The sequence below is a fragment of the Delphinus delphis genome, chromosome 4, assembly GCF_949987515.2.
Source record: "Delphinus delphis chromosome 4, mDelDel1.2, whole genome shotgun sequence".
Lineage (NCBI taxonomy): Eukaryota > Metazoa > Chordata > Mammalia > Artiodactyla > Delphinidae > Delphinus > Delphinus delphis.
In genome coordinates, this window is record NC_082686.1 from 74893920 (window position 1) to 74915901 (window position 21982).

The following is a 21982-nucleotide window of genomic DNA, read 5'->3' on the forward strand; positions in this document are numbered from 1 at the left end:
TAGTTATACCTTAACATGCATCGTTTTGTACATTCAAAATTTCAGGTTAGGGGACTCCCTGGCAGTCCAGTGGCTAAGACTCCACACTTCCAATGCAGGGGACGTGTGTTCGATCCCTGGTCAGGGAGCTAAGATCCCACATGTACTGCGGTGCTGCAAAAAAAAAAAAAAAAAAAATTCAGGTTAGAAGTTCTCAAAATTAAGTACACTGGCATGAAGTTTCTGCCTGAGAATTTACTCTTTGGCTTTTGTTTTTGTAGAGTGTCCTTAATGATCTGGGATTGTCATAATAGTTGCTGAATAAAATACGCTTCACAGAAGGGAAGCTGCCTTACCTCCAGAAAGGAGCTTTTTAGTTTTTATTTTTGTAAATAACAGAAAGCTATTTACAAAAAGCTTTTTTTTTTTTACAAAAGGGGGGCTCTTCTGAAGGTGGACCAATGGGCCCCCCAAAGCCACCCTAAAGAAGGTCAGAACCCAGTGCCAAGCAGGGATAGTTGAGAGCAATGCTTCTGAGCAGTAGAGACAGTGTTAACCTGCTCTTTTCTTCTGTAATTAATGGGGAGGCCCTGTATCTTTATATTAGACCCTTTCATCTAGGGGTTGCTAAATGTTTCACACATGTTAATTAATTCAATGAAACTTCACATCGCCACCCTGAGGCAGGTAATTCCTCTTCCACACAACACACCTTTGCTTGCTCCGGTGTCATCCACAGATTATGCATTAATGTAGATTAGGATAATTAATAATAAAACCTTGAGTTTAGATAAAGCTCTGGAACTAAAGAGCTCAAGCACTTGGCAAATAGCCAGATTTGAGGAAGGAGGACTGAAGAGGAAGTTTGAGGCAGCTCATTGCCCATGATGACAAGCAGAAACATTGTGCTCATTTCGGGTTCCACTCCATGTTGAGGACACATGACCTTGAACAGGTCTTTGTGACCCCTTTGTGACTCAGTTCCTACAGCTCTCAAGTGGGGGCAATAATACTACTCATCTTCATACTTCATAGAAATGTTTCAAGGAATAGTGTTTGTCATATGCTGTGGAGTTCTCAGATGAAAGGTGGAAATTAACATATGATGAAACATTATCACCACTTACCTTCACACTATCTAAATGGGTTAGGTATGTGAAGTAGCCGCATCCCCACAGTCCCAGCAGAAACCAGGAATGCCATTATTTCCATTTAGCACTTATTATATACACCCAAAGAGGTTGAGAGGTGCTCAGGGCAGCAGAGATGCTCCTGGGATAAATGAAAGCAAGTTGAGATACCAGATCAGAAAAGAGGTAGCTAATTTTTAGTTTTCTTCTTTTTTTTTCTTTACCATTTTTATTTGAGATGGAGTGTTTGAGAGGGAGTGGCTGAAGCAACATTTCCTCTTGGGCATTCCTCTCAATTCTAAGTTATCAATATAGGCATATTATTCAGATTCCCAAGGATGGGCTCACTTGCAGGTACTCCCCTGGGCCTTTGTTTTCAGTCTTCTTTGTTAGAGACATTTCCTCTATCCATCTCCATTTATCTAGGCTGGTATAGAACTCCCCACATCCATAGAGTCTTCCTGGCCTAACTTCCTACCTGAACTTCCTCTGCCACTCCTTTGTGATTAGCACGTGTTTTGGAATTCATATTTTGGTGTTTGTCTTGCTTCTTAATAGACTTAGCTCTTCCAGGGTATATTTTATTAATTTACATTCTTCATCTAGTACAAGTCTTGGCACACTGAAGTTAATTAAATAAGTGTTAAATAAATGAATGAATGGTCTCTCTCAGCAAAATGTCAAGGTTCGAATTTAGACCACACCAAAGCCACATCTGCTACTCTCACCATGTCATATCACACCCTGTGAGGCACACATAGGGTAGAATAGAAATTTTGGACAGGCAAAATTAAGGGAAAGAGAGACTGATTGAAATAATAAACTTTCAACTCTTTTGGGTAAATTCCAAGGAATTTCAACTCCTTTGGGTAAATTCCAAGGATCACTGAATCATATAGTAAGAGGTTTAATCTTGTGAAATATTCCCAACCTGTCTTTCAAAGTGACTGTACCATTTTGCATTCTTATCAGCAATGAGAATTCCTGTTGCTCCACACCCTTGCTGGTATTTGGTGTTGTCAGTGTTCCAGATTTTGATCATTTTAATACGTGTGTAGTGATTGCTCATTGTTATTTTAATTTGCAATTTCCTGATGACATAATCAAATGAGTTGATTATAAATAACAAACCCGAAAGATATTTACCTAAATTGTTTTCTTGGTTAATTGCTTTAGCCCTGACTATTAAATGTTGTTCCTAAACGTTTGTCCACACAAAAACCTGCACGTGAATGTTTATAGCAGCCTTTTTCATAGTGCCCAAAACTTGGAAGCAACCAAGATGTCTTTCAGTAGGTGAATGGATAAATAAACTGTGGTGCATCTAGACAATGGAGAATTATTCAACTCTAAAAAGAAATGAGCTATCAAACAAGGAAAAGACAAGGAGAAACTTAAGTGCATATTACTAAGCGAAAGAAGTCAATCTGAAAAGGCAACATACTGTATGACTCCAACTACATGACATTCTAAAAGCCAACAATATATGGAGACAGTAAAAGAATCAGTGACTGCCATGGGTCATGGGAGAGTTAGGGATGGATGGGGGAGCAGAGAGAATTTTTAGGGCAGTGAAACTGCCCTATACGATACTACAGTGGTTGAAACCCACAGAATGGACAGCACGAACAGTGAACTCCAATGTAAACTGTGGACTTTGAGTAAAAATGACGTGTCAATCAATGTAGGTTCAATTGTTAACAAATATAGCATTCTGGCGGGGGATGCCAATGGGGTAGGAAGGATGTGTGTTTTTAAAGAGTATATGGAAAATCTCTGTACCTTGTGCTCAATTTTGGTGTGAACCTAAAAGTGCTCTAAAAAAAAGTCTATTGAAATTTATTTAATATTAACATTTACTTATAAATAATAATTAACTTTCAAACAATGCTCTAAAGGGAAGTAGAAGATTTAACTGAGAGGGTTCAAAGAAACCGTCTATATACACATAATATTGTTTAGAAAGACTGGGTTACTTTAGAACTTGCTTGTGCAATGATCTGTATAATATTTAAGCACATCCTGATCCGTAAAAAGATGCACATTTATATCAGTTTGTCTTCACTGACATCATCGCTTATTGTATTAAGCCCAGACTCAGGCCTCAAATTCAAGACTTCCGTGTAATGATCTTGATCTCTATTTCCTGCCATAGCTCACTCCCTTATTCCTTCACACACACCCTGGCTGCGGCAAAGGTGATGGACTTATTCTGGACCAGCCCGTGTGTTCCTCCTTCTGATGGCTCCCTTGCTTTAGATGCTCTTTCCTATGGCCCACTTCCAGCGTAGGCCCCAGCACTCCACCTACTGAAGTCTTCTCTGTCTGTTTTCAAGGCCCTTCTCAAATGCTCCCTTCACAAAGAGGCTCTCCTGGTCATCTAGATGTAACATCCCTCACAGAGCACTTTGATTGTGCCAAATGAACGTACAGTAGCCGTGTTAGCCTAGTAACTAGGATCATGGACTGGGAGAGCTGCATTGCCATGGCCAAATGCTCACTCTTCACTAATTATTTTCTGTGCTGGTGTTTCCATGTCTGCTAAGTGGGGAGGATAATAATACTACTGACTACAGAAGCCATTGGAAGGATTGTGAATGTGTGTGTAAAATGCTCAGAATAGTGCCTGGTATATGGACATGTTCTGTAAATGTTTCCTTTTCCGTGGAATCTAGCTCTGTTTCTGGGTACACTCATGCTTGCGGACTCACAGTGCTGAACGGGGAAGGAGACTGCCCAGAAGCCGTGTGGCTGTAGAGGCACTTGGACATTTTACCATTAGAACTTTTGGAGAGAGGTGAGGAAACACTGTTCCAAAGTCCTCATTCTCCTGGACCATGCTGTTGAAATGATTTTCTATTGGTTCCTAGTTTTCATAAACATTTTTTACGTTCCTGGGGACTGATTTTGCTATTCAAGTTTGGCTTAAATACTGTTATGGCGTAACCAGATCTGTTTAATGAGGTGAGTTCATGTGCGGTTTTCCCTGAGATTCTTAATAAATTACACACTCATCTTAACCCCACAGTGGTGCAGGAATTGCCAAGTTTATTCAGGAACCCAGCCAGAAGGAAACAATGCGGGAATTACCAGTTATAGACAATAGAATGAAACACTTCTTTCTCACTTGCCGACTAGCACTGGTGTAGTTTTACCACTTCACATACGAACATTCCTCAATCCCCATAAGTTGAGATAAAGTTTAAAATCTTCTTATTTTGCTATTTTCTCTGCTAAATATTTAAATGATTCTTGTTAGAGCTCTAAAATGTTACTTTTTTTGAGACATAATTTTTTATTGAGATATAATTCACATTCATAAAATCTACCCTTTTAAAAAGTATACAATTCAGTGAGTTTTAGTATATTCACAAAGTTTGGCTGCCATAACCACTATCTAATTCCAGAACATTTTCATCCCCCTAAAAAGAGACCTCATACTCCTCATATTTTGATCTTGTGATAAAATGGTTATTTACGTGGTTAAGTGTGCTGATAAGTTTTAGAAATTCAGAGAACTGCATGTATGTATAATATAGTAATTAATACTACAATAGGTTACTTTTTAATGTTTATCTTAGTTATACTTTACCATTTGCTCAATGTTTTACACACACACACACACACACACACACACACTTTAGTCTTGGTCTTGTTAGGGTTTTTCATATCAGGTTGGGAATATCATTGCCAACATTTGTGCATAGCTTGACGGAGAGGGAGTGGACACAGTGAAGGTATAACTCTCCTTTATTGAATACATGCTGTTTCCCCGGGCACTATCCCTCATATAACAGTTTTAGGAGGTAAGTTCTATTATCATCTTTATTTTACATGTGAGCAGATGGACGCTGCTAGAGCTTATGAAACTTGTTATCCCAGGTGGCGTAACTAGGAAAGTCCAAATCTGAACCCAGTCCCTCCAAATTCAGAGCACATGCCCTTAGAAACTGTGCTCCACTGACTGCTGTTAAATTGGATGCTTAGTTTAATTATAACAACAGCCCTTGATCAGAGCTGTACGATACATTTCCCCAAGCCCTCATTCAATTCCTCCAATTACTGGATGAGAAGAGCCAGTTCTTGCAGGTTAAATGATCACGTGGCGAGGCCAGCGCAGATAAGCAGCTGGATTTTTTTTTTTTTTCCCAGAGCAGATATGGATGTGTGTTCCCCTCCACCATTCTGGGACTTCTGACAGTTATCTTAGACGTCTGTTCCAGCTCTCATAATAACTAACCGCATTTTATCACACTTGTTTGCATATCTGAATCTCTACATCAGTCTGAGGGTGGCAAACATGACTTGATTTATATATGTAGTCCCTGTGCTCAAATAATGTGACTTGAATGAATGTGTGAAAAAATTAAAAAATGAGTCTAGACTCCTTAAGAGTTTAACCACCAGTATTTAGTGAGAGGAGACTACACAGAATAGCTTGGTTACACTTTTGTCTTTTTTCTGCAAGTTTCTCAAAAAAGTAAACAATTCCACATACACATTAAGTGGAATGTGTTTTGCACACAGAGGAATGCGATTTCAAATACCTTTTGAAGAGGATTAGTCACAATTTGTACCTTTGGTAAGCAAAATGAATGAGGATCCTATTAAAAGCCGATGGATTAGGGCTTTCATTAATCAAATAAATTCTGCAGCTCTGTTAGCCTCCTTCCCACCCCAGTTCCTTGTGAATAAATCTGGGAGTCCTTGTGCCTGCTCCCCACTCCTCGGAGAGGTCCTGCCAACTCTGCATTGTCCTGCTGGATTTGCAGTCAGATGTCTTCTGCTGGCAGGCACTGTGCAGGCAATGAGTTCTTTCCCTGTATGTTGGGCACAAAAAGATCAGCATGGGAGCAGCAGCCTCCTTTGGGACAGCTGCTCAGAGAGAATGCAGTTAGCCAGGAGCCTGCAGAAATTCCTCCAAGCAGAGGGTGGCTCGTAGGAGGAGTTCAGTTTGCTAAGTAAGTACTGTCATTTGCTGAAAGAAGGTGTGTGCTCCAGAGGGAGTTTTAACCTGGAGGATCATTAAGTCTTTCAGTCAGCTGGTGAGCGGCGGTGGCTGGGCAAGTTCAGTTCGTCCTGGACGCATCTGCTCCAGAAGGTCAGGGAGGAGTGGAATCACTTTTCCATGGGGGACCACTTTGAGAAGGGCCAGCAAGCTTTGCTCAATGAAGGAGAAGAGAATGAGATGGTAAGATTCTAGCCACATTCCCCCTCTTTCCATTCCCACTCCCCAGCCTCCAATACTCACACGCACACACACACACACACACACTCATACACACGCACACGCGCACACTCATACATACACACACTCATACACACACTCTTCTCTGCGATTTGATTCTGGCATTATGTGAGAAAAGGTAATGTTCAAGAAATCTTTCTTTCTCATAAATGTAACCTCTGACAGCAGAAATTTGCTAGGATGGAAAATATTGTATTCGTTTTATCAAGAATGTTTTGAAGTAAAATTGAAAGGGAGAGAAGTACAATGCCCCTTCATGATATGTTTTTGAGACTTATCAGTATAGCAAGTTCTGTTCAAAACGTCTAATAATTTCAGCAAATCCCTAATGTTGGGAGCAGCGTATTCCCTGATAGGAAGAAGTAGCAAATCTACAGCGAAGTAGGAGGGGAGCTGGGGTTCTGACCTTCTTCTCTGCTCACATATCTGTGTTCACAAAGACTGTTGGACAGGGAAAACATATACAATATTAACAGTTATCAGCCTACATGCATTTCTCTTTACTTCTAGAATTTTACTTGTAGCTCCCTACATACAGATTGGTTTCAGGAAAATTTCTGGAGTTCACTGTCTCTTTTAATTTAGATGTGTTCCCATCTGAGAAACTGTCGGAAAAATCAAAGATGATTCTTATGCTCTTGCTGAAATTAAAGCTGTATTTCTCAATTACAATATAATCAAGAGAGAGTTAGGAACGTGTACTTCTGTTAATAAGGCTGTTCTGCTAATTGTGTAAGCGTAGACTTTTATGCCAGTAATGGTGTAATTAAAACATTAAAATGTGAAGCTCTCATTCTACAGTAACATTTTTATCTTCCTGGAATTAATATATAAATAACAAACCCAAAAGATATTTACTTAAAATGTTTTCTTGGTTAGTTGCTTTAGCCCTGGCTATTAAATTCTTTGTTTCTGAACTGGTCTTTCAAGTCTAATCTGCTTACCTGTTCCTATAGCAACAATATTTTTTTGGACCTTCAAGAGTAGATGCCTTCTGCTATCAAAGCTGAAAAAATTATAAAGGAATCAAAGTCACCCAAGTTTACATGACTTTCTTAACCATCTCCTTACTTCTTTTGGGTTTGACCACCAAATGACAGTTGCCTTTAGGCCCTACACAGATGTCACCAGAAATGACCTTCTGACCCACGTTGGATATCATCCTTATTTCTCCAGAGTGTTTTCTCTATATGAAGAGAATTAAGAGAATTCTCTGTATTAAGTTGAAAATTTGATCCTCATCTTGAATATTCTTCACCAGAAGGCAGAGTCTCCTTCTCTCTACTGGTTTTTTAAATTCTCCCTCAAATCCTCAGATGGAAACACACCTACTCTTTTCCTCCACACTCATTTCTTCTCTTCCACAATTTGTCATTCAAGAGTCATGAAGAATCATCTACTTTCTGTCAAGGCTTTCCTAGTTCAAGGGAAACTACTACCCCTGCTTTAGCCTACGTATCCTAGTGAAGCAGTGGTTAATAATTCATCTTCATAATAGCGTCACCCAGTCAATGCATCAGAGTGTCAGCTTAGTATTGCATGCAGCTGAAAGCCCAGTTAGGAGAGGGCCTTTGACAAGGAAAGGACGCTGTGTTTTCTGGAGATGAGTCATCTGGCCGGTAGTCTCGGTTGAGGTGCAGCAATTAGTATGCACTCTTGAGCTCTCCATCCTGCTCTGCCTGGAGAAACCTGGCCACCTGCCTGTTGCTGTGTCTGACACTTTGTCCCTTTTAAACTCGTTACTCCATTCCCTTCTCCCAGAGCAGTAACCTTCAAAAATTAGCAGGATATCTTAAATGTATGCCACGTATATTTAGAAATTTTTAGTTTACCGATAGTTTCTTGCCTACTAGCTAACTTGGTTTTCACTACACCCTGTGAGGCAGGTGCTATGCTTCCCACCTGAAAGAGGAGAAAACTGATACACTGAGAATTTGCTCATCTAAGGTTACATCAACCATGAAGACCAGGAGCCGAGACCCCACATAGGTTAAGTTGGTAGACCTGAACATAGCCTCCTGTTGCCTTCTTCAGCTTTTGCAGAGGATATAGCACTCTTAATAGGAGAACACACTTCCTCCCTGATAAAACAAAGCTTAGATCCATCTCATCCACTTAGATTTCCCAGGATCTCTTGTTGTACATGATTTGTATTTCCTGAGTCAGTCTATCTTGTTTGGCCTCAACGTTAATCCCTTTTAGCAAATCAAGATTGTCTAGAAATATGTCACACCAAAGTGTTTACAGTTTCTTGCTTTCTAATATACACTCTTTGGACCTTTGCAGAAGTCATTCCTCCGATGATAGAAATGACTGCAAGTTTCAAGAGAAAACAGCATTCTAGGGTTTAGCCCTCATGTCAAATAAAGAACAGAATATTTCCGTGCCTAATGATGCCTGGGACTATCTTCCACTCTAAAACTAATAAAACAGGAACGAAAGAGACACTCTAGGTGACCTGAAAGTAATATCCTTAAGTGCAAAATGAGATAGGAGCCAATGGAAGAAAGAACTTGTTAGGAGGACAAGGCAGGAAAGAGGAGAAAGTGACCGTCTGAGAAGGTTCACCCAGATGACTGCCTCTGAAAGGCCTCAAAGAGGAGACTGTCTCCCAGACAGCACCATAATGGGACCAGAGACCAGGCTCTCACTAGCTTTAGGCTAGCCACTTGCCTGCTCTAGCCTCAGTTTTTGTAGCTGTAAAATGGGAGTTGTCCTCCTTACTTTACCTGTCTCACAGGGCTCTTATGAGGATCAACTAAGACAGTCTATGTGGCATTGTCTGAAGAAGTATAAAATTCTGGAGAAGCATAAGCTGAGGTCTATGCAAAGATAGGAGTGAGGGCTTCAGCAATTACAAATGAACGAATACTACCCTGCCCACCCATCCCCCATGAGGTCATCTCTTCTCATTAAATAATGATAAGTGAGGAATATATACTTTTATCCACAAGCTATAGAGACCATTTATAAATGGAGAGGAGCTGAGTTACTTTATAACCTGCTTTGTAGTGCTTACTTTGGAAAACACCTGCCAGTCATAGGACTCAGTGTCCTTATTTGTAGAGGGAGAGTGTCAGATGGGCTGGGAGCTCAGATTCCTTTGTATTCAGCTGTTGCATATTTATATTTTGAAAGGCCTTAGAAACACTGAGTGCTCGTCTCCTTATACCATAACTGAATAAAGGTATGATTTAATTGATTCAAATTTTACTCACCATTATCTTTAGTTATACTCTAATGAAATCAGACTCCTTTTCGGGGAAGTGTTTTGTTACAGCCAGACTTATTTTAAAAGTTGTGTTCTCTGATTTCTTTCTTTCCTAGATTTTAGCAAATAAGAAAGAAAAAAAAAAACCTTGAAAATTTTTTCTGATTATAAAGGTAACATATGTTTACTATAAAAATATTGAAATGACATATAAAGGTCTAAAGAATGAAGTAAATATGATTCATGAACTTTCCACCCAGACATGATCAATATTATTATATTGGTGACTCTCCTTCCAGACTTATAAAAAATGCATATACAAAACATCACCTTCTAATATTTTACTGCATTTTAATATTATCTATACTCATGATTATTTGTATCTGTTGTATCCATATCATGGAAATACTACATAATGGTATGTTACTGTACATCTCTTCCCAACTCTGCATTCAGTGATGTCACATTAGTAGCTTGAAATGAATAATGTTGGGAGTATTTACGCCACAGAAACCGGTAAGTGCTACAGAGAACTTCTACCTGCCCCACCTGAAGGCTTGCTGTTAAATACCTACCAGCACACCACAGCACATATTATTTCTTCAAGACTTCCCTTCTTACCCCCATACATGTCTGAATAGAATAAGAATATTGTGTTTGGGTATCACCCATTTATTTGCACTATGCACCATGCCAAAACAAAAGACAATCAATCACAATCTATTCTTAAAAGAATGTGCACCACCTATTTACAAATACGTAATTTTTTAAAACAAAAAATGGAGTCATTCCATTTATACTCTTTTTTAAAGCTGGCTTTTCATTACACTTAAAATATATTAGGGACATATTTTCCTTTTGACATTTACAGCTCCACATAACCATTTTAATATTTAAGTTGTGTTTGGATGGACTATGCTATACTAAGCAAATCTCTCGTGTTACTCACGTCATTTCTAAATTTTTTTGGCTGTGATGGACAACTTTGTGCATGTGTTTTAAAATATTTATCAGATCATTTCCTTAGGATAGAGTCCTAGAAAAAGCACTGCTGCAATAAAGAGGATGTGTGTTTTAAATTTTGATTGATACATTGCCCTACATTGCCCAAATTGCCCTCCCTAAGATTGCGGTTGTACAAAAATATACTCTGACTGGCAGCCTGTTTTTGAGAATACTTGATTTCTCTACCATACTTGCCCATGTTGAGCATTATCAGTATTTTTGACTTTGGCTCATCTGGAATGTGAAAATGATATTTTATGGCGGAATTATTTTTCATTTCCTTAATTTGAAATTGATCACATCGCTATATGTTTCTTAACATTTTTTCTTTACTAGAATATATGAATGCTACCACTGATGTTATATCAACCAGTAGACTGGGTAACTAAAAACTAGTGAATGTGGAAAAGCAAGAGAAACTCTTTTTGAACTTCCAAGTCATTTGTGGGAACAGCAAGAAGTTAGTGCCACGGGCACATAATATAGCAGCAGGGTGGTGTGTGGCCTTTGCCACATGGGAAGTCCTGTTGCGCCTTCAGCGTGAGCTAGGGGCATCTGTCCCCTGAAATTATTTGGCTCACTTTGATAGCTGATGTTGGCCTTTTCTTCCCTAACACCAGGGAGCAAAAGCACCTCCCCCCACCTCAATAGCTACTTATTTATTATGCTCCATGAGCACCTCCGAGTTGGTTGCCAATGTTAACTAGTGAACCCACAGATCTCATAGTGGAGGAATTGTGTTCGGACTGAGACATTTTGTCAGTTGAAATGTTCAGGAAGCTGGGCCACTGGCCAAGTCTAGGGTCTTTATTCTTGATTCATTGCTGCAGAACTCCCATGAAGTCAACTCATCTTTGATTGAAACTCTTGAAAAGTACGATTTAATGGCTTCTTGAGAAGAGGGACCCTGCTTGTTTCACCTTTCTATGGCCTCCTTCTCCCCTTTCCCGCTCCCCCCCAGAATTTAGCACAGTTCTTGGCACAAACACTCAGGGCATATCCGATGGCACAATTGCAAGCCCCATTAACCTGCAATTTTGCATTCTGAGAAGAACAAGGAGGTAGCAAGGCTCAAAGCCTGCAACAGTTTGAGAAATTTAAAGAGAAACCTAGGAAATTTTATGTTATTTATTGGGGATTGTCAGTCATCTTATGAATTTATCAATTGACTGCTCTCTCCCTCAGGCATAAACAAAGCTTATTCTTCAGAGTTAATTAGCCATGCTACACTATTTTTCTGTGAGATACCTTATTCTACCTTTTCATCTGTTCACGTATAAACTCAACAAATATTTACCAAACCCTTACTCTGTGCCAGGAGTCCTCTGTGCTAACCAAAGAGGGTTTCGAGTGAATAGCAAACAGTTTCTGTTTTCAAGGATTTCACAGTAGAGTCGGCAGGACCGAGTATGTAATTTGTGGGGTCCAGTGCAAAATGAAACTGAGGTGTCCCTGGTTCAAGAATTATTAAGAACTTCAAGATCACTATAGCAGAGCATCCTTCCAAAAGCAGGGCCTTGTGTGACTGCACAAGCCACACGCTCATGAAGCTGTCCTACAATTGGGGGGACCAGGGATGCAAATGTAATGAAAGTGTGCTGAAATAGGTATCATTGTGGGACTTATGCATACAGAGCTGTGGGAGCACAGAAGAAGTAGCAACTCTGTCAAAGAACACTCCAAGGGGGAAGATGACATTTAATTTCCCTGGAGGGGTAGGTGAAGGCCAGCCTTTGAAGGACTGTGTAAGACATCCTAATGAGTACACATTTTACCTTTTCCAATGATTCCCAAGCATTGGTCCATGAAAAAACCATACCAGAATCAAGTTGGGGAGTACAATAAAATAGATTCCTAGGCCCCCATTCCAGGCCTACTAAATTAGAATCTTTGACTGTTGAGTTGGACTTGGTCAGAAAGATGTAATGCCAACCTGATGGACGCAATGGGGAAGCTACTGAAAAATTTGAAACAGGGAATGATATGGTAGGATTTGCCTTTCCAAAGGATGTTACATCAGGGGATGAGGAAGTTTGGTTGGAGGAGGCAAGACAAGGAAGGAGTGTTTGAAAGAGTCCAGGTGAGAGATTCAGGATGCTGAGTGGAGACTGGATATAAGAGATATTTAAAAATTAGAATTAAAAAGACTTCATGATCCGTAGACTGTGGTATAAGAGAGAAGGGGTGAGCAGGATGAGTAATTATTAAGGAAGTCTTTAAGGTTCCTACTTTGTCCGATGGGAGAGGATGATGCTACCACTTAATCCCATAGGGAAAAGTAGGAACAGGTTGGGAGCGGGGATGGCAATAGTCACAGCAAATACTCATATGGTGGTTGATCTGGACTAAGAACTTTACATATAGTAACTTATTTAACCCTCTCAACAACCCTAGGAGGGATGAGCATCTCTCTTCTACAAATGAGGAAACTGAGGCACAGAGAGATTAAATGACATGCACAGGTTCATCTGGCTAAGTAAATGGAAGGCTATAGTCTAAGTTTGTGCTTTAAACACGATAATTTACTGCCTCTTGGTTTTGCTTAATTTTGGACGCACTACTTTAGTTGTTGATGGTTGCAAAACAGCAGGGCATAATCGAAAAAAACACAACATTAAGAGTCTGGAGACCAGCACTGTGGTGTTGACTCTGCCATTATTAAAGTAGATCGTGGTCACCTCTCTTTGATTTCACCTCATTTACAAGATGGAGATAATAATACCTTACTGGTTTGAGCCAGAGACCAATGCAGATGGTTTCTTGGTGTACTCTCCAGTGCATATACAACATATGGTTTAAAAAGTTTTAAAACAGGTGGATACAATCTCTGTGAAACATCTTAAGAAATTTAAGTGATACTCTTGATTTTTTCAAAGTGCTGTGAGATTTTTTTAGTCATGGAAAGGCGAACATATCTGGAGACATTACGTTAAGTGGGAGATGGAAATTGATGGCAGTTGCTGTATGAATTACTCAATGAATAAAGGAATAAGGAGTAAATCTATTCATAAATAATTAACCAGTGCTAAACCCTACAGCTCCCTCAGGCCCACAGAAGACACAGAGCACAGGAACTTAGCCTTCAAAAGAATTGGTGATTTGGTGATATGTCCAGAGGAAATTCATTCCTGGGCACCAGTTTCAAGACTTTGTGACTATGTCAAAGCCTCTTGAAGACAAGCCAGAGTGAGACCATCTATCTAAATGGGCTACAGCTATTTCTAGATGCCCATCATGTAAACCTTGGTGAGTTGCCTGAAACCACAGCTGGGTAGAGTTGGAAGGCAGCTCAGAACATCGCCTCCTCAAATCCGTCCTCACCCTGAGGCTACTTTTATGTACAATGAGCACAGTTATGCCCTAGAAGCCCCCTCAGAAAAAGAACAGAAGGAGGCCCAAATGTATTGGGTGATTTCCAGAGAAATATTATGTCCCTCAGGCCAGAACACTTTCTGATTGTAGTGGTTGCACACACAGGGCTCTGGCTGAGACTGTCATCACCTTAGCATTTCCAGAATCTTCTTGGGGGAACCATGGCTGCAGGATTTTGAATCTCTGGTACTCCAGTCTCAGGATCAGTACAAAGAAAGGTGAGGAAAGGTCAATTTTTGAGGCCAGGTCAAAAACAAAAGCATCCAAGAATGCAGTTTGGGTAGATAAGTGGTTCCTTCTACTTGCTTTTAATGAAAGAATAAGGTTGAATTTTATGGCATACATTTACCTTCAAGTTTTCTCTCCTTCAGCTTGGAATCACCAAGCATGATAAGGATCTTTCAGCTTGGAGGCCACGTCACCCTGTGCAGGTCGTTCCTTTAGTCAATTCCAAGAGACAATTTTTTACTTTCCATTTTCTTTTATCACCAAAATGTGGTCTTCTTGCTCTTCCCAGAATATATTATATACTTTCTCTGTCAGGGTGGTATCTTCACCCTAATATCTGGCCATCAGAGCCCTGTCCCTCCATCAGAACTCATCTCAAATCTGAATTCCTTCTTTAAGCCATCTGGGAGCCCCTGGGTCACACTTGGTCCCTTCCTTGTCTAGAGTGGATTTGAATGCCTACTATAGCAATTTTCACTGGGTTCTGTAGTAGAGTCATGTGTTTATCTTTCTCCCCCAACAGATTGCGAGTTGGTAGGGGCGGGTACTGCATCTTATTTCATGTCTATATCTCACACATAACACTGAAGTTACTTAATATATTTCTGATAAGATAGATTGAAGATTTTATGCAAATATTACAAGAGTTTTCCTCTTCTTTCCTGACTCAATTGAGTTGTTAATCTGAATTTTACAAAAACAAGTACTGAGAAATTATATAATCTGTCCAAATCTGAAAGCTAAGAAGCAGCAAAAACAGATCTTGAACCTTGGCAGGTTGATTCCAAATCTCCTGCTCTAACTCCAATAGTTTCCTGGCTACTATTACTGCTACCACCCCTACTAATACCACTATCTCTACTACTACTATCATTACCCACGACTATCACCACTACTACCACCACCACTACTACAGCTACAAAATAAGCCCAACACAGTGTGTATTAGTTTAGCAGCTATGTTATACTTAGGGCTCATTTTGAGTTTGTGAGAAGCAAAACCTCTGGGTCTCTTTTGTAAAAGTCATAGCTTTCTGATCTTTGGGGCATAAAAGTGAACAAGGGCACAGGTACTGGAATCAGGTCACCCGGATTCCCCTTCAGTTTTCAGCCATCCGTGCCTGCCTGCATTACAGAAGTGGCCTCTCTTCATGTTCTTGTCCCTCCACCAGTGTGTCCTCCTTGGCTTGTTACTAGGCTTCTAGTAGGGGCAGAGAAGGTAATCCTAGCCAGTCCTTTTGTGTTTGGACTTCAGGGAGTGGTTCCTTGTCAATACTCCTGTTCATCCTCTCCGTGGTAGCCACCTCTGTCTTCTATCTGTCAGTGGTCTGAGATGGGAGTTTCCTGCCCCTCCGATCACAGTTTCTTGAGCATGATTTTGTAGAATCCTGGTTTCAGGATGGTAAGTGGTAGAGGATTTTTGCTTCCGTTCTTCATCCAGCACCAATGGAGTTTTGCTTGCATCAGAGAGGATTTCCTACTTGGAAGTAACTGAGCAGTGTCAAATTGGTCATATGGTACTGGTTTTAGTCCCAAACTTCACATGCAGCCTTCTGATAACTCCAGGATTACATATCCCCAGACACTAAGCCAGTGGAAGAAACAATTTGTCTTTCTTTCAATAGTCTCAGTAAAATAGATGAGCAAAACAGACTCATCTTTTCTCACTGGCTCTGATTGGACCATCTCCCCTTTTCAAATTTATTAGTGTGGACAGGAGAATGCCATGGTCTTAGTCACATGCCCGGTCCTAGAGGTGGGGTCAGAGTCAACTCTGCATAAAGCACATCAGCAGAGGGTGGTGAAGGGAGTGGTTTGACAGAAGAAAATTGGGGTATTGGATGCTATTACCTGGAGTGAAATAAATGGGGATTTGGTGGTCTAGACAAAAAAATACAAACGGACAAACAGAATTTCCAATCTGATAGTCAATAAATAATAGGTTAGCTGAACGGAACAAATAATGTTTAAAGTGGTTGGGTACCCCTGTGATTTTTTTTGCCTCAGAGAATATAAAATATAGAGCTTTGCTGAAGGTATTTTAGATATCTGTGAAGAGGTAGAAAAGAGCTTTTAAAAATACATGTTCATTTTCATTTTTAAAAATTATTTAAATTGAAGTATAGTTGATTTACAATACAGTATTAGTCTCAGGTGTACAGCAAATTAATTCGGTTCTCTCTCTCTCTCTCTCTCTCTCTGTATATATATCTTTTTCCCCCAATTCTTTCCTTTATAGGTTGTTACAATATATTGAATACAGTTCCCTGTACCATACAGTAAATCCTTGCTGTTTATTTTATATATGGTAGTGTGTATCTGTTAATCCCATACTCCTAATTTATCTCCCTTTCCCCTTTGGTAATTATGTTTGTTTTCTATGTCCGTGATTCTGTTTCTGTTTTGTAAATAAATTCATTTTTATTATTTTTTAGATTCCACGTATGAGTGATATCATATAATATTTGTCTTTGTTTGACTTACTTCAATTAGTATGATAATCTCTAGGTCCATCCATGTTGCTGTTTTTCTGATTTTAAAAGTTCATTGAATCGTATTTACTTATTACAAAACAGAAACAGACTCACAGACGTAGAGAACGAACTTATGGTTCCCAGGGGGAAGGGTGAGGGGAAGAGAGAGATTGGGAGTTTGGGATTGACATGTACACACTGCTATATTTAAAAGAGATAACTAGCATGGACCTACTGTATAGCGCACGGAACTGTGCTCAATATTTTGTAATAACCTAAATGGGAAAAGAATTTGAAAAAGAATAGGTACATGTATATGTATAACTGAATCACTTTGCTGTACACCTGAAACTAACAACGTTGTTAATCAACTATGCCCCAGTGTAAAATAAAAAATAAAATAATTTTGGTTATTAAAAAAGTTCATTTAATCATATTCAATGATTAAAATATGCACAATATAGAAGTAAAAGAAGAATCACAATGATGTCATCACCCAAGGCAAATACCATGAGTATTTTATTTTATACATTTATATTTCAGTCACTTATGGTTTGTGCTTCACCTTTTTTTCAATTAAATTTGAAATCATACTGCATAATTTTATGTTGTTTCCCTTCACTTAATATTAGTACATACACATTTTCCCCATGTTATTAAAAATACTTAAACATTAATTTAATGGCTATATAATATTATTTAATGATTACCAGATTCTTATATACATAGGTAGCTTTCTATTACTACTACTAGTAATATTGCAGTGAATATCTACAATATTAATATAAACCTTGCATATAAATGCATACAAATCTTGTCTGTGTTTTGTATAAGTTAGAGGGATATTTTTAAAGACAGTCTTTCCTAGTTGCTAAAATCATACCCTTCAGGGGGGTCTGTGCATTTGTAAAGCCAGACTGGCTTTCAAAACACCTCTCAGGAGTAGAGATCTAGACTCATGTGGAACTGCAAGAAGGGATATGATTTTGATGCTCAGAAATGCCATGTTTCCCATTCTCCATCCCAGAAAACTATGAAGAGGAAGTGTGTAATAGAAAGTTGTGAAGCTTCTATTTATTTAAAGGCTTTTCAGGCAAAAGGCATCATGTGCATATAAAGGATCAGTTCTGACCACAGCAGTCCCATGTTGCAGAGGTGAATGGGGCTATAGCAATAGACTAGGGAGGCTTCATATTTCATTTCAGGAAAGTTTTCTATGTAGCTTCCCCCTGCTGTTTCTACCCTAGGAGTAATAAATTAAAGATAGAATTCCTATTATTTTGGTATCAAATTCTGTCCCCTGTGGTCACAGCTATAGTATCCGTTCTTTAATAAAGGCCTGATTATGGGGCTTTCACACACTATAGGGAGAAAAGCCCAATCATCTTCTTTCTGAACTTTTACACAAGATCACAGAGCAGGAAAAAAATTATTTTTGAGTTTTACATCATTGAAATAATTGCCTACAAAGGCTTCCTGTATAAATTAATTGACCAATTGAAAATAGCAAAAGATATGCAAATAGAGGTAGAATATTTTATTATCCCAAGGAAGATACACTTTTCTACTTAATATTTCATAGCTTATTGATCAACTATTCACTGCTATATCTCCAATGCTTAGAAAAATGCCTGGCACAAAGTAAGTGCACAATATATATTTTTGGACTAAATAAATGAATGAATGATGGATGAATGTAGCTAGTTACAGTTACATTCCAAAATTATATGAAACAGCATACAAATTGAAAGGTAAATAAGGATTAGAATTGAGAGAAATAGATGCCTAGTTTACGACACTTCATTTCACCTCAGATTCATTCCATAGAATCAGAGTCTCAGGCCAAAAGCTTCTTCAAAGTTTATCTGACCTTCTCCTACCCCTTACCTCACCCATCTAACCTTTCCTTAAATGCCCTCAGAGAAGGAAACTCAGCATAAGATAAATCATTTCCTTGTAAGACAGAGCAGACAATTTAAAAAATTCTACTTTATGTTGAACTGAAATATAGTTCTATTAACCTGAATTCATTAGTCTTACTTCTTTTGCCTTTTGGGGCTACCTGTCAAAAATCAGCTTCCAGTTCTACAAGTCAGGCATTTAAAAATTGTTCTTGTATGTCCTTCAACCCCACCCCTCCAGGTATCTCTTCTCCAATCTAAAGAGTTCCTTCAGTCACTCTTCATGTGTCATAGTTCTTTGAGATTTACTTCAGAAAATCTTGGAATGATAATTTAAAGAAGCTACCTTCTCTTAGTGTAATTCTCACTTTGAAATCCACAGAGATTCTGGGATAAAGGGGCATCTACCAGGAGGAACAGAAGTGCCACTTACTGTGTCACCAAGGTTGTTGACAATAGGAGCTCAGACCTTTCTGTTCAGAGCCAGAAGGTATTAGATCAGTCTGATTCTGTTACCAAACTCAGGTTTGGCGGCTCACCGTTTGAAAAATCAACACTCAAGAGACAATTGTTGGTTGGAAAGGAAAGGTTGCTTTAATCAGGACTGGCAACCAGGGGAGAAGGTGGACTCATGGCCCAAAACCAACTCTGAAGATTCTGCTAGGCCATGAAAAGCGTTAAAGGGAAAAGGGGGAAATAATCTCAGTTAACCATTAATGGAGGGGGTGAGATTCTTTGTCATGTTTCCATTCCATGCAGATTTGCTGACCTCTCCTGATCTTCCTTTGGATGCTATCTTGCCCGCTTAGTCCACCTGCAAATTTGCTAAGGGGTATGCTGGGGGTAAAGAGTCAGTCATTCTTTAACTACTTAATTCTTCATTCTTCCTCCTTTTAATCCGGGAAAGAAATCAACAAGTTAGACAAGACATTGTGTACATTCAGTAGAGCATAAGCCAGGAGTTAGGTTAAATGTTACCTAGTGATCTCATAATAAGGTCTGAGGGAAACAGAGATGGACAAACAGAAAAGGGGCAAAAGAGCTGCTTACAATTCTTGCCTAATAATTGTAATAGTCTTAGTTATTGACTACTTACTAGGACCTATGTCCTTTGATAAGCACTTTTCATGTGCTTCTTCATTTTAAATTTATAATAACCCCATTAGGTAGGTACTGTCACTACAGGTGCAAACATTAAATGCTTCTGTTGTTCTTCTGTGGCAGATGTCTGCATACTACAGATTGTGGGTGAAATCTGGCCCACTGATTGCTTTGTAAATAAAGTTTTGTTGGAAAACACATCCTTCATTTGTTTACAGATTGTCTCTGGTTGCTTCTGCACCACAACAGCAGAACTGAATAGTTGTGAGAGAGGCTGTATAGCCTACAAAGCTGAAAATGTTTTCTATCTGGTACTTTACAGAAAACATCGACTTGTTCTTTTCTTTTCCTTTCTGGCCTCATTCTTTTTAAAAAAACTTTTGCTTTATTGCCATAGTAAAATGTTACTTGTTAAGATTGTCCACATTTTCTTTATCCACCAGTGCTCATTTAGTAGAGCTCTGAAAGGACTGGGGCTGGGTGGTGTTTAACAGTTTGGACAGGCTGTCAGTGAGGGCAGTAGATATTTACAAACTGCCGTGGTGGAAAGGGCCTGTTTAGAAGCCTGGGCTCTTTCGAGCATGAATTATTCCATTAACCATTCATTTTGTGTGAGGAATTTCCTTTGTCAGGCCTCTGTTTCTTCCATCTCTAAATAGATATAGATCTGTAGGATCTGTCCGATTTAGTTTCATCCCTGTCCTCATTTTGAGGTTGCCCAGATCTGTAAGAAGCTTTGCCTGCTAGACATAGTACAGCCATTTATCACCAAGAGCCAGATGGATCCTTAGACCCCTCAAATCATGGAATTTCAGGTATAGAAAGTCACTCAGAAATAATCTAGTCCAACACATTCATTTTTTTGTCTTTTTTTTTTTGGTAAAGATAATTGTAGATTCACATGCAGTTGTAAGAAATAATACAGATTCTGTGTCCCCATTGGTAACATCTTGTAAAACTCTAGTACAATCTCACAATCAGGAAATTGACATGGATACGATCAAGGTACAGAACATTTCCATTACCACAAGGATACTTCATTTGCCTTTTCATAGCCACATCCATTTCCTTCTCATCTGCACTCCCTCCTTAAGTTCTGGCAATCGCTACTCTGTTCTCTATTTCAATGATTTCATCATTTCAAGACTGTTATATAAATGTAGTCATACAGTATGTAAACTTTGAGATTGACTTTTTTATTCAGTGTAATTTCCTGAGATTGATCCAGGTTGTTGTGTGTATCAAGAATTCATTCTTTTTTATTGCTGAGTAGTGTTCCGTGGTATTCCATGACACCATGTTTTATTTAACCATTCATCCATGAAAGGTCATCTGAGTTGTTTCCAGTATTTAGCTATCATGAATAAAACTGCTATAAACATTTGTGTATAGGTTTTTGTGTGAATGTAACTTTTCATTTCTTGGGAGTAAATGTTCAGGAGAGCAATCACTGGGTTGTATGGAAGTTACATGTTTAGTTTTTAAAGAAAGTACCAAATTGTTCTCCAGAGTGGCTGCACCATTTTACATTCCCATCAGCAATGTCTGAATGATTCAGTTTCTTTACATTGTCACCAGCATTTACCATTGTCACTATTTTTAATTTTAACCATTCTGATAGGTATGTAGTGATATTTCACTCTGGTTTTAGTTTGCATTTCCCTAATGGCTATTGATTTTGAACATCTTTTTGTGTGCTTGTTAGCCATCTGCATCTTCATGTCTTTTGTCAATTGTCTAGTTGAATTGTTTTTTTTTTTTACTGTTGAGTTTTGAAAGTTCTTTATACATTCCGGCTACCAGTTCTTTGTCAGATGTGTGGCTTGCAAATATTTTCTCTCAGTCAATAGATTTTCTTTCCTCCTCTTAAAAGGCAAAAATTTTCACAAAGCGAATGTTTAAAGAATTCCAATTTATCATTTTTTCCTTTTACGGACTGTGCTTTTGAAGACAAGTCTAAGAACTCTTTGTGCAGCCATAGGCCCCAATATTTTTTCCTGCTTTTGGTCTTAAAGTTTTATGTTTTATATTTAAGTGTGCAATCCATTGAGAGTTAATTTTTGTATAAGGTATGAGACTTAGATTGAGGGTCATTTTTTGCCTATGGATGTGCAACTGCTCCTGTACCATTTGTTTAAAAGGCTATTTTTTTCTCCATTAAATCACTTGTGCACATTTGTCAGAAATCAGCTGGGCCTATTTTTATAGGTCTATTTCTTGGTTTCTATTCTGTTCTGCTGAGCTATGTGTCAACGCTACACAGTCTTGATTAAGGCAGCTATATAATAAGTCTTGAAATCAGGTAGACTTGTTGCCTCCTTCATTTGTATTTTT

At 38.8% G+C, this 21982-nt stretch overlaps 1 protein-coding gene across 1 annotated transcript in view; it reads left to right on the forward strand.

The window, feature by feature from the left end:
* The first annotated feature begins 6092 nt into the window (after positions 1-6092).
* LOC132424820 (probable cation-transporting ATPase 13A4) overlaps positions 6093-21982 on the forward strand; it is a 144926-nt gene continuing 129036 nt past the window's right edge. Inside the window, exon 1 of the mRNA XM_060010933.1 lies at positions 6093-6300. Coding sequence (XP_059866916.1) covers positions 6238-6300 — 63 coding nt within the window. The 5' untranslated portion in view covers positions 6093-6237. The remainder of the gene's footprint in view (positions 6301-21982) is intronic.